This window comes from Thalassophryne amazonica, chromosome 2 (assembly GCF_902500255.1).
Source record: "Thalassophryne amazonica chromosome 2, fThaAma1.1, whole genome shotgun sequence".
NCBI lineage: Eukaryota > Metazoa > Chordata > Actinopteri > Batrachoidiformes > Batrachoididae > Thalassophryne > Thalassophryne amazonica.
The window spans coordinates 40099049-40112982 of record NC_047104.1 but is presented as its reverse complement, the minus strand read 5'-3'; the positions used below and the strand labels follow the sequence as shown (position 1 = coordinate 40112982).

Genomic DNA, 13934 nt, shown 5'->3' with positions numbered 1-13934 from the left:
TTAGGTGTTCTTTGAGGATTCATCAACTTTCCCAGTCTTGTGTTGCCCCATCCCAACTTTTTTGAAACATGTTGCAGGCATCCATTTCAAAATGAGCAAATATTTGCACAAAAACAATAACGTTTATCAGTTTGAACATTAAATATCTTGTCTTTGTGGTGTATTCAATTGAATACAGGTTGAAGAGGATTTGCAAATCATTGTATTCTGTTTTTATTTACATTTCACACAAAGCCCCAACTTCATTGGAATTGGGGTTGTACAAAATTCTTATTGTTGAAATTATATGTTGACAAATGAAAAAAATGTTTTGAGCCAGTCAAGTCACGCTGTATTCAGATCCTCGGATTGTAGCTGCAACTTTTTGGTCCAAAACAACCCTTGATTGAGGCACATAGATGCTTGAGCAGGTAGAATAAGGACACCTCACAGTTCAGTCACTGAGGGTTTTGAGAAATATTATTGGCACAAGTTTTGTCGCAAAACTTGTGCCAAATCAACATGCAGATCCACCTCGCATCTGTTGCGGTGACTCCGAGTGAAAAACAAGGGAGCAGCTGAAGGGACTTAACTACTTAAAAAATATCATAAATGCTTATGTAGTTTGTGCATATACACAGTACACCCAAACAGTGCTTCACAAAATACAGGATTACATACGCAAAGGTTTGAAGAAACCTTGGGCTTGTACACAGCCCTTTAAACTTACAGTGACAACAAATCATTGCAATATCATGCGATACAATGTGGTACTGTATGATAAAGCTATGTAGAGTTGACTGTTCTTAAAAACTGATTGACCATGTAAGAAGGAGACTCCTGAGGAAAGTCAACAAAACACCCAGGACCAGTCTGAAGAAGTTTCTGTATGGGCTTCTGTGAATATTTTTGGAGAAATGCTGCAAATTGGAACTTCTGCCTATTGCATCAGCAGTTACACAGCTTCATGGTGGGTGTCTTTTCCAGCCCATCTGCAGTGCAGAGAACAGCTGGTGTGTGTTTTTGATCTTCAGGTATGCTCTCTGCTTTATTTTAAGGTCTTAAATCACAGCCAGCCTGACTGTAGCTGTGTACGTGTGCAGTCATCCCCGTGTGACTGTTAGATCTCCAGTTGGAACACTATGCTGTATTTACATGTGCACCATATGGGTAGGGTGTCATTTATGGGTTCATAGATGTTACTCTGGGTTTGTGGTTGCTAGGTCTCTCAAGCTCTCAACATGTTCTCAGGTGTGGTTTGGTATTGTAATATTTCAGAGTTTCCACTTTGTTTTTCCTATCCCTCATCAGTGTTACTTTTAGAAGTGTATTGCTGCCACACCTGTAAAACAAAGTAGAGCCTGGCCATTATTGACTTTTTGGGAGTGCCAATATGATGAGTAAAAAAATTACAATACCAATATATCTACCTGTATATACCTTCTAAAAAAAAAAACGAAGAAGAAAAAAAAAGGTAACGAGTGAACTCGGTTCATTTTCAAACCCTACGGACAAAGAATTATAAATGGGGTTCAACATTGTACAGTGGAAACATAAATGGAAACACCTCCAGATGTAGAGACAAAGCCATCTGCATCCTCCAAGACTCCACCCACCCTGCGCACAGTCTGTTCACACCCCTTCCCTCTGGAAGGAGGCTGTGCAGCATCCGGGCAAAAACATCCAGACTGAAAAACAGCTTCTCCCCAAATGCTGTCAGACTGTTGAACAGTTCAACATCCACCACCAAACTGTGAACATTGCACTACATGCACATTGTCACCTTCTTAATACTTTAATGCTGCATTCACACCGGGCACGATGAGACACCACAAATTTGCGGGGGTCGTGTGGTGATGGACGCGCCTTCCTTGCCCGGTGTGTCGCTCTGCTTTTGCTGTGAAAATTCACCCCGGTGCGTCATCAAATAGGAGGAGCTTCCATTCCACTTGCCGGCTCCGGTTGTCAGTCACGTTAACATGACGGACCTTGATCACACGGAGCAAGTTGTTGTGGAAAGCTGACAAACGTCATGAGATGTTCCCAATTCAGGGAGTATCATTATTTGCTGCAGGAGCTGCGTCTGGATGACGACCGCTTTCAGTGGTCCTTCTGCCTCTGCAGGAACCAGTTTGAGGACCTCCTGTCCCGTTCACGTGCGCACATGTAAACAATAAAAAAAATAAAAGAAACTGCTGCCTGCTGTGGGGCTGCAGCTCGCTCTTCCCCCAAAAACTCTGTCATAATTGTGTTTAGAAACCAGTCACCATTTGTTTTATTATACATCTGTGTAGTTAATTAATAAAATATTCTCCACAGACGATTCGCTCGCACGCGCACGCAAAGAAGAAAAAAAAAAGAAACTCAGCTGCTTGCTGCGGGGCTGCTGCTCGCTCTTTCCCAAAAAACTCTGTCATAATTGTGTTTAGAAACCAGTCACCATTTGTTTTATTATACATCTGTGTAGTTAATAAGTAAAATAATCACCATGGACGATTCGCTTGTGCGCGCACGTAACATACAAAGAGAAAGAAACTCCGCTCCCGCTGCTGCTCGCTCCAAAAACTCTGTCATAATTGTGAAATAAAGGACGAAAGAGACATAAGTCCTGCTTACAGGCTGCTACCAGATACAGGACATGTTCACATCTTCACTCAAACTCCAGACATCTCCACATCACTACATATTCAGTCCCTAATTGGTCATCATGGCGCGACGAGACGAAAAAGTTCAGATTTTTCAACTTGGGGAGGAGGGCAACGCGACGTGATGCGACGCAATATCGCGCCACAAAAGCGCCAGTTGCTCAAAATCGCTTCACTCGCGTCGCTTCATTCGTGTCCATCGCGTCGCACTGCGTGACTTGGCGCCAAAACGCGTCGTTCCATAGGGATTACATGGCATCCTGTCGCTGCTGTCGCGCCCGGTGTGACCGCAGCATAACACTGCTGCTGCTGCCAACCCTGTGCCTTGTATATATATATTCTATGGCCACAGGGTGCGCATATTGTACATTGCAAAAGTTATATTGCCAAAGTTTATGCAATAGGTTAGGTTAAAAAAATTGTCCCAGTTAATGACACCAAGACCTGGAGAAACTGCATTTTATTCTGCCTGTAAGGATCGAGTGACAATAAAAGTGAGTCTGAGTCTAAATGTTATAAGTATAATGAACAACCAACCAATATTCATCGCTCTGCCGTCACTCTGCCACATCGCTTATATACATCTTGTATGTTTTGGCCCTGCCTAGCAGGCAGTACTTGTCTCTTGTCACTGTAAAACACCCACTCTGATTGAAAATGGCAGCTGCTTACTTTGCCTCTGTCTGTTATAGCTAATATGACCAAGGGGTGATAGGGTCCCAGCCATTCTTGACAGCATTGTAAATGATGTCATCCGGACAGACTTTGTGATAACGCCGTTTTCAACAGCCAAAGTGTTTTCTGCATTGTTTATTCAATAAAGGATGCAGCATAGCTGGGCACATGGCTTAGCAGTTCCAGTGTTTGATTGTGGTGCAGAAGGTCACTGGCTCAAATCCCACTCAGACTACTGACTGGAAAAACTCTCTGTCAACACAGCAGCAAATTTGGACCTGACTCTCTTTAGCGGCAGTGAAGGGAGATGAGATAGGCACCTTTCATATACTGTGCCCTAGAAATGGTGGGACATTGGATGATGATGCTGAAAGTGAAACTCTTGTCCATCCTCTACTGCATCACCTGGAATTATACTCAAACTCTAAAATTATATAGCTTTAGTGCAGCAGCTAAAAGCATATTTAGAGCAAAATCGTGCAAATGGTGATACAAGCACCAAAGTTGGCACAAATACTCCTTAGACATTACTCTTTTGAACAAACCGACTGGCCACTTGAATTTTCAATAGACGGCCAGGTAGGGGTCATTTGAAGAATTACACAGGGGTCAAAACTGAAAATGCTCAAATCATATTGAAAGCTACACCACATTAGTTGTCTGATCATAAAGATTCCAAAAAGGTATAGTTTGGACTATCTATGACTGAATGTTATGGGGTAAAACACCAAAAATGGTGACAAAGGTCAGTGTCAGTTTGTACAGGGATCAAAAGTTAAAGCTACTCCAATTTTGGTAAAACATAATGCAAATTATTAGTTGGGTTAACAGGGTTTTAAAAAGGAATAGTTTGGACCATGTATCATGCTTAGTTATCATGTTATAGTGTAACATATGTCACATGTCAGAGAATCCAATGGACGTCGACATTGTTTGACCTTTATTTTGGAGACCAAACATTCAACACAATCAAAACTATTCCATTTATTAATCCTATTAGCTCAACTAATAATTTGCATGACCTTTTACCTTTTAGGAACTTTAACTTTTGACCCCTGTACAAACTGAAACTGACCTTTGTCACCATTTTTGCTGTTTTTACCCCATAACTCCTGATCATTCAGTCATAGATAGTCCAAACTACACCTTTTTGGAATCTATATGATCAGACAAATAAAGTGGTATAGTTTTCAAAATGATTTGAGCATTTTTAATTTTGACCCCTGTGTAATCCTTCAATTGACCCCTACCTGGCTGCCAAGTGAAAATTCAAGTGGCCAGTCGCTTTGTTCAAAAGAGTAATATCTAAGGAGTATTTGTGCCAACTTTGGTGCTTGTATCACCATTTGCACAATTGTTTCAGTTATCTGTTGTACTACTTGGATAAGAAACCTTAACAGAAAAGGTGTTTGCTGTGATTGCTTACTTAATGCAAGAAGGCTTCAGGAATCAGTAATTTCATTTTATTGGAAAGGTATCATCTAAATCAAAAGGCACTCGAGAAAGTTAGTAATTTTTGTTGTTGTTGCAACCTTTTCAGTTGGGCAGTGTGGTGGTCAGTGCACTTGCTGCCCAATCAAAAGGTTCACGGACCAAGACCACCTGTGCTTATTCTTCATGTAATGTGAAGTTGCATTAGAAAAATGCTTGACAAATCAACCTGCAGATCCATTCTGCTATGGTCACCCCAGGCAAAAAGGGAGAAGCTGAGAGAAATTATTAATTGTAACCATTCTACTTTTCTGCAGCATAGGTTTTGCAACAAAGTTTTTTTTTCCCCCCAGAATAATATATTAGAAGCATTAAAGATGGCCAGAATCTAGGCTTTTTTGAATCACTGTGGTTTCTTTGTCTTTTGAGTGTACACTGAATTTGTTTGGAGGGGTTTTTCACACTTTGCTGCTGTTAGTTTAGCCTACCTCTGTTGTTCTGCATTCCTCTCTCTATCAGTGACAGGTGCGGCTGATCAGACCAGTTTTTCTTTGCATGGTTTCTCCAAGTGTTCCTACTTTTACAAGCAATAGAAAAAGGTTGATTGGAAAATGAGAACAAGGGGAAGTAAAGGTGGAAAAACAGCCAAAAATAGACCAACCAAATGTCAGAGCTACTGTAATACCGGTGACTGTCATAAAACCACAATAAGTGTCTGTTTTGGTTATTGAATCTGACTAAAACTCTTAAGGAACAAACTAGATAATGTCAGTCTACTTGAAGCTATGGAATCCAGCAATAAATAGACACAGCCCCCAACAGGCCTCAGGGCCTACTTAGAACTTTAGAATTGCAGGTGGCCTTGTGGCATATGAGTTGGGCGGTCAACCTAGGTTTGATTCCAGATGGATGTTTCAGGCTACCTGCCTGTGTCCTTGAAAACAACCCTCCATTTGCATCGTCTCAGTCCTCTCAGCTGCAAATGGTACCAGCTTTGACTGGAGAAGTAACCTGTGTTGGGGTGACATCTCATCCAATGGATGTTATGGGCCTGATTTATGCTTCTACAACTCCGTGGCTATGCAATGACATTGACATGGGTGTGATCCCTTTCGTTTTCCATTCCATTGGTGGGTGTCGTACTGTAAATACCGCCGGAAAAGTAGGGAGCGCAACTGGAAGAACAGTCAGACTTTCTTTCCGCCTGCACCGCCACTGTTCCTGGTCATTTTTTGTCTCTCAACAACATCCACTTCTTTATACAAACATCACCCTCCAAACCAGCATTACAGTACGTGCAATTTCCCTCCATGAATTGTGGGTCGTTTGAGTGTCTTTGTAGTTTTTCAACTCCATGTTGTAAAGTTAGTCATATTTGTGGACTTTTCTGGCAAATATTCCTCTATTTGTCCCATGAGCAAAATGTAATTGGTGTGTGCAGTGCTAAAAACTTTTAAATATGCCAGGAGAGGAAGGAGTGAAACCGAAAAAAAGTGATCAATGACAGCCCTTGCGGTCTTGGTCGTTTGGACGTTTAGTTTAAATTTTTGGGAGGTGCACATCAGGCTATGGAGAGGGCCTCAGAGAGTGTATGCAGTAGGGCTGGGCGATAAGATTTAAAATTCATATTGTGAATTCCTTCATGGTAATGGTATATATCACAAAATAAATTTAAGTGTAAAAGTTATAATGGAAGTGTTTCTGAATGGGTCATATAGTCCCTTTGCAAAGCTAAATTAATTAAAATAAACAATTTTTCAATTTGAATTTATTTTTTTCAAATTATTTTCCTTTATATAGCGCCAAATCACAACAGAGTTGCCTCAAGGTGCTTCACACAGGTAAGGTCTAACCTTACCAACCCCCAGAGCAACAGTGGTAAGGAAAAACTCCCTCTGAGGAAGAAACCTCAAGCAGACCAGACTCAAAGGAGTGACCCTCTGCTTGGGCCATGCTACAAACATAAATTACAGAAACAATTCACAGAACAATTCATGGACGAATATACAAGAATTGCTGTTGGTGCACAGGACAGGAGGGTCGCCAACACAAATACGACTCCCATCTGTGGATGGAGCTGCACCTTAAACAGAGAAAAAACAGAATCAGACATCAGAAAGACAAAAAATACTGTATAATTTGCCAGCATTAATCAACAAGAAAAACAGAAGAAATACTAAGGTGATTGCTGGCTGCTAGCCCTAAGCGGCCGGCTCATTTTGCCATTCCTGCTTCTGTCCAGCAGGAGGCAGAGTTAGTTTGTCTGCTTTTGGTGGTGTTTTGTCCAGAAAAACCTCAGAGACGCTACCATGTGGGTTGATGATCCTGATTGGCTCATGTCGTGGGGTTCCACCAATGATAAAGCGGAAGGCGTGGGTTTTTTTTCTCTGCTCTCCTGCCCCGAGACGGAGCTCTCAGCACAGTTGAATGAGGAAATGTGAGACTGTTTACTGCGGCTTTCTGCAAATACGCGCAACAAATATGACCATAAAATTCACAAAAAACATTGTATTAATCTTAATTCAGGTAATAGTAGGCCTATTAACGTAATTTTAAAAACTTGTATAAAGCTTGATGTGTGCACTTTTAAAACACATTGAAACAGAGACTTGAGTCTGGTGAATTTAATGGAACAATTGCTTAATTCGGTCATGTGACTTTTACATGACCGAATTCAGTCAGGCGACTCCAGAGGGTTAAAATAACATAATTTTACACTCTTACAAGGAGAACTTTTAATCTACTGAGGTGGAGATGGAGCCTGTGACCAAAGCACTGACTGCAGCCTTTTCCAGTCTTTCAGAGTCACTGAGGAAGATACGATGACGCCATCAACATGCATCACCACGATTGGACCGTGGAGTCTAAATCTCTACTGTCTGCCAAATTTATACCGTGAAACGGTTATATCGTATATATCGAGCACCCCTAGTACGCAGTGACTCAAAGGTCTCTGTGTCACTACGGAGCCGTGGAGATGGAGAAGTATAAATCAGGCTTTATCTGCTTTACACTATGGAATTTAGGAATAAATTTGAGCACCAGTGAGCCTCAGGGCTTATAAAGGACTCTACTTATTTCAGAAGAGAAGGTGATCCTGTGGTTTAGTTGTTGGGCTACCAACCTATAGTTCTTGAACGAGACAGTTCATCTGCATTGTCCCAGTCCACCCAGATGGAAAAAGGTACCACCCTTGGCTCAGGGAGTAACCTGAATGGCAGCCCATCAGGGGGAGTTGTAGGCTGTTTCCACCGGCATCCAGGGATAAGCACCACTCTGATGGACCTCGATGGGCTATATAGGACTTTTCCGCTTTCCAGAGGAGCAGATGAGGAAAACTTTAGTGAAACCACACTTGCTAGTTTTCAGTCTGATTCCCACACTCTGTGGGATGATTAGATATTGAATAAGATATTAATAACGGCCTCTGGCCTGGAGAACTGATGTTCATCAAATCCAAACCACAGCACCTTCCGCCCTGATGGCTTTCCCAGACCAAACCTCCTCAGAAGCCATTTAGCAGATTCAAAGGAAATGATGATGTGGTGTTTTCTGTTAAAACAATATAAAGTACATCAAATGTATGCTTGCCTTATTTGAATAGATTTTTTTCGAACAATATTATCACTAATTTATTATTAAGGAACCAAATGTCAACAGAAAAAGCTGCTGAAAAACTTTTTTTGCTTTAAAACTAAGAAAAAGTCAATGAACTACTTCTCAGTAGACGTGACTTCCTGTGTCTTTTGTTAAATAGCACATCCTTGGTAATTACAGGGTACGAATAGCACAGAACTGATTGACATTTGTTAAACATCTCCAGACTGATGGGTTTTTTCAGGGTTATGAATGTTGCTCCACATGTTCTACTCCTTTCAGAGCAACATGGTTACTTGTATAAGCCAGCATGTGATGTCAAAGGGTTGACACATTAAAGATTCAAATGTCTCACTTTTGTGTCCTCAACTGCAGCTGTGTGGACCCAGGATGTCTCTATTTGTGTGGGAATAGTGAGGATTTTGTCAGTTTCACTGATTTAAGGTGTGTTCTCTATGATATGATGTTAGGTAGGATTGTCAGACATGGGTTCACTGCAAGCACAGATGATTGTCAAACAAGTGCACGCATATGTGTAACAAAAAGTGCTGTTTGCTTTGAGACAGGGCAGCATAAATTTGACAACACAAAGGCTCTAACCACAGCCCTCTGAGGTCTCATAACAACCTTATCTCTGCTGTGCAGGGAGTTCAGAACACTTGTCTGTTTTATTTATTACTACATACAAACAAATGCAGCCTGTGATACTCATACGTGTCATGAAAATATGCACATGCTGTAAATGTTTTTAAAGAATGTTTTATAGAAAATTGCTACAGAAGGTGACACATACACAAAGAATTCACTTAACGGCAGAGCAGCATGAACGTAATTGGATTTTTAGCAACACCACCTCTGTCCCCTTGTAAATATGTTTACATAAATGTTAGCAAGATGTCTTCAGAATGCCAGTAAGAATACAATTTTCATCATAGATTTGATTTTGGTTAAACTCCTGTTACACTAGAGGCCGAATGAGTCCAAATGCCATCTGAATGAAAATTCGACCTACATTCTGGCACAGTTGAGGTGCATTCGAAAACCTCCGATAGCATTCTGTGTGTACTCCAAACAGTGTGGTACATTCGCGTAGCCAGCCCGAATGTAGAGCACATGCTCACTACTTTCGGGGTCAGTCAAGGTGGAAAAATATCGTACGGCAGTCGAGGTGGACTCTGACTGCATTCTGACTGCATTGTAAATCTCATGGTGTCATAACAGCATTCAAAACATGTTTGATCGTGTTCAAGGGAAATTTGCCATGGTCTGGCATGTCAACTCCTGCTGGCATGTGCCGAATGCATTGTGGAGCTGCCGGATAGCACCTCCTGTGCACCCCATTTAGGGTGCGCAAAGGACATATTGTAATGTGCAAAGTCTGTGGCACACATTCATTTTGTGAATGGGACGTGAACATTGCGCAATCAAACCGAAAACACTTTGTCACTGTGAGTCAGTGGGTCTCTGGGCCGTGGAGCAGCACGCGCATCTGAGCGGGGTATTACATCCATCATAACCCATAAGAGGGAATGGCAATTTATCTGTAATATTATGTTAACATGGCTGTAACACCCCATTCATAGGCGCCGCACTGCGAGTCACTGCATCACAGAGCCGTGGAGCAGTGCAGCGCTTGTGAACGTAGTGTTAGGTGCATAATGAGCATGATATTACAGATACATTGTCAGTCCATCTCATGAGTTAGAAGATGTATCTGTAATATTATGTTATCATGGCTGGAACACCCTGTTCAGACATACTTTGCTTTGAGTCAGTGCATCACAGAGTCGCGGAGCAGCACAGAGCTTGTGAACGTAGTGTTAGGTCCATAACGAGCATGATATTACAGATATATTGTCAGTCCATCTTATGAGTTTGGAGATCTATCTGTAATATTATGTTATTATGGCTGTAACACCCTGTTCAGACATACTGTGCTGTGAGTCAGTGCATCACAGAATCGCGGAGCAGCACAGAGCTTGTGAACACAGTGTTACATCTATAATGAGCATGATATTACAGATATGTTGTCAGTCCATCTTATGAGTTTGGGGATCTATCTGTAATATTATGTTATTATGGCTGAAACACCCTGTTCAGACGCGCTGTTTTGCAAGTCAGTGCGTCACAGAGCCGTGGAGCAGCACGTGCATCTGAACGGGCTGTGACAGCTGTAATACACACCATATCATATATACAGCATCCAACTCATATGAAGGAATGATGTTGCAGCTGTATTACCAAGCCATTGCAGTATAAATAAAATATATTACTACCTTTGGAATGACTCCATGCGCCTCCCACCACACAACGCACACCAGACTGGCTGCAACCTGTGATACTTCCCCTGTGATCCTGAGAGCGACGTGAGATGGTTACATCGTCCACTGCGAAATACATATTCTAATCCAATTACATTTGTTCTGCAATGTAATTGTAAATGTGTCTCGATTTTTAGCTTCTTTTTTTTTCTATTCCACCTGATTCTGCTTGATTCCTGCTCATTTTTACTAAGTGTGATGGGGCCTTTAGGATTGTCAACATGGGTGTAGCAAAAAAAACCCCAAACAAACTTGAATCTGGAAAACCTAAATATTTTTATATACCAAAGAGGTGTGCATCATTGACTGTTAATTATATTGTCATGTCCAGATGTTTATTTTTAACGTTAATATAGATAATACAATATAAAAAAAACTACAGGTAGAATGTTCATGATGTAGAAACTGTAGATCCTGAAGTCAGTTGTTGAACATATCAAGTGATGCTACTCCATTTGTGCGTCTTTTGCTCTTTACCTATATGAGGAAACCTGAATTACTGTGATTTCAACCATACCATGACCTTGAAACAATGAGGGAGGCGTATTATTACGCCTATTGTCAGCTATCAAAGTTAAGGTCATATATGGCGCAAAGCAACGCCGTGATGAAGCCTCACGGGACATGTTCTGGCATGTCCAGGCACATCCACAATTTCTCGGATAATCACTCGATGGAAAAACCACCGACAGCTGTCTGAACGCCATCTCAAAGCCATCCTGTGAGACCAAAACGGAGGTGGTTTTGTCTCGCTCCAGTAGCGAGTCCATCGTGACGCGCGAAGCCTCCGCTCGGCTTTCCATGACAAAATCTCTTGTTAAAAGTGAAATCTGCCGGAAAATGGTTGATGTCCAGCTCTTGTGATAACCAGAGAAATGGCACACGATGGTCACGGATCCAGACAGCCATCTGTTTAGAAATGAAATGGTCGTTCAGCCTGTCGATGGCGGCTTCGGAGCGCAGCGCACCCACAGCCGCTGGGGGCCGTCCTTAAAGCGACAGTAACACTCCTTATTCTCTACCAAGCCCGTAACATTTTCACCGAAAGCCAGATAAATTTTTCTAATGGTTTCCAGCTGCCAGTCTCTAACAGTTTCTGAAAAAATTCTGATGGGAAAAAAGCCCAAATCATTCCGCCATTTCCTGACAATGAAAATCCGCCGAGGGGGTGGACCTCTCCTCACTCAAAGCCTGCTCACAGGCGAATGACGCAACCGACAGGCGTGGAAAAACTCACACATGCACACGAGGGTTCAAGCTTGTCTGACGCAATCACACGTAATTCAAATCCATATGGTTTTTGAAAAAAATAATAAGGTCGGATACTTTTCTAATAGACCTCATATTTTATCATTGGCAAACATTTTGAGCACCTTTAACCTAGTGTATTTTGCATCTGAAATATACTGAGCTTTGCCCTCACCAGTCAGTTTATGACGTAAAAACATACTGTTGGCTGTACTGTACACAGTTTTTTGCTCTTATATGTTCATGTTTCATTGTAATATTTATGCTGAGAGCTGTGTGGTTATTTTATTTGCTGAACCCTCCACATCAAGTCAGGTCTGGGAGCATGTGCTGGTGTCTAACAGCCATGCAATAAGGAAGGAAGCACCAGGACTCTAAAGACTTGGGCCTTCAGTCTTCTGCAGAGAGATCTGCATCACCTAGCACCTCTGTCCAGCGACCCATGACTCCATAAGCTCCTCCCAGTTGTCCCTCAGTCTCTAAAGGTTGAGGACCCAACGACGTGAATATTACTGCTGAGATACGTTCAACACTTTGATCACATTTAGATACACATCTGATGGCTGAGCTCAGCAAGTCAGCAACAGCCTAGATCTTGGTCTTGATCCATTAAAATTGCAAACCAGACACTCCAATTCCTCACTCAGCTTCTCAAGTGCTGCAATTACTGTATTAATTGATTCTGCAAAAATTACTGCATTGTTAGCAAAGTCAAGGTCCGTAAACCTTTCCTCACCAACAAAAGCACCCAAGTCACTGGTTTCTACAACTCTACCCACAACCCAGTCTCGCTCTAGTCATTTTGAAACATGGTGGCCTGTGTTTCTAAGGAAATTTTCTGACACAACTGCTGCTTACTGAGTGCATTTTTTTCACACAGTTCTCCATTCTGTAGACTGTCATATGTGATAAGCTCAAGAAACCACAGAGTTCTGATTCTGTGCTACATAGGATCATATTTCTTCCCCATTTGGCATTATTTCTTAAGAGCTTTTGAATATTCCTGCTGCTTTTTGTGCATTGTTCTAGTGCCTCGTAGATATTTGCATTAACATTCTGTACAACTGTAGCTTAATTGCGTGACCACTGAGTCTATGCAATATGCTTAAATCCTACATAAATATCCAACAATTCTCTGTCCATCTGTGTAATATTTGTACTTGATGCTTAACATGGGGTGAAGAATTAAATAATCAGTTGACTGATCATGTCACTGTCAGTTATTGTTGGATTTTATTTAAGATATTTTAAATGTTTTACTGTAGGGATAGTTTATCATGCTAACTGAGGAATGCAGCTGTGGTTTTGGTTGCGGTGATGTGTGCTGGATCACTAATTGGCTGCACGACAGGACACACTGACGCAAGCCTTGTGGTCCAAAATGTCAGGAACACTTGTTTTAATAATTCCCTTAAGAAAGGAAAGTTTGGCACTTTCAAATTGGATGATAAAAACACGGCTAATTCCTTTCTGCTATTGCATGCTCTTGTTTTGACCTCTCTGTCTCACTTCACTGTCTTTTTTTTTTTTTTTTGCTTTTTCTTTCTCCGCTGTGTGCAGGGCCACATCTAACAACAAGGTTAAAGAAATGGTCCTCCTGGAGCTGAGTTACGTTAACTCCAACCTGCAACTACTAATGGGGCAGTTGGAAGCACTCAACAGCTCGGTGGAGGTCTACCAGAGCTCCCAGTAAGTACAAATACTGTGTATGCTACTGTTCTTCTTGTTGAAAGTGGTGAAATGCTTTGGCTTTGTGTCATAAAAATGCAAAAAATATGAACCTTTAGTCATATGTATGTGTACATGTCAAACATTTTAATGCATTTTGTGAAACACATCAGCTTGGTGAGATCACTAAAACATCACTTTACGAAAAGGATCTCTGAAGAAGAGCTCCAACAGCTTGACAAATAGTCACATGGTGTAAATAATCATGTTTTTATAGTCCAATAGATGTTTAAAGATCTGCTTTAATCTATTTTTTATGAAAATATCTCCACTAATGTCTGAATTTTAATATAGTTTTTGATCGTTCACA

The 13934-nt window shown here is 41.4% G+C and overlaps 1 protein-coding gene across 3 annotated transcripts in view; it reads left to right on the top strand.

Annotated features, from left to right (window-relative positions):
* rhpn2 (rhophilin, Rho GTPase binding protein 2) overlaps positions 1-13934 on the top strand; it is a 116920-nt gene that overhangs the window by 15812 nt on the left and 87174 nt on the right. For all 3 annotated transcript variants that reach the window (XM_034185262.1, XM_034185246.1, XM_034185253.1), the window contains one exon: positions 13457-13585. In XM_034185262.1, coding sequence (XP_034041153.1) covers positions 13457-13585 — 129 coding nt within the window. The remainder of the gene's footprint in view (positions 1-13456; positions 13586-13934) is intronic.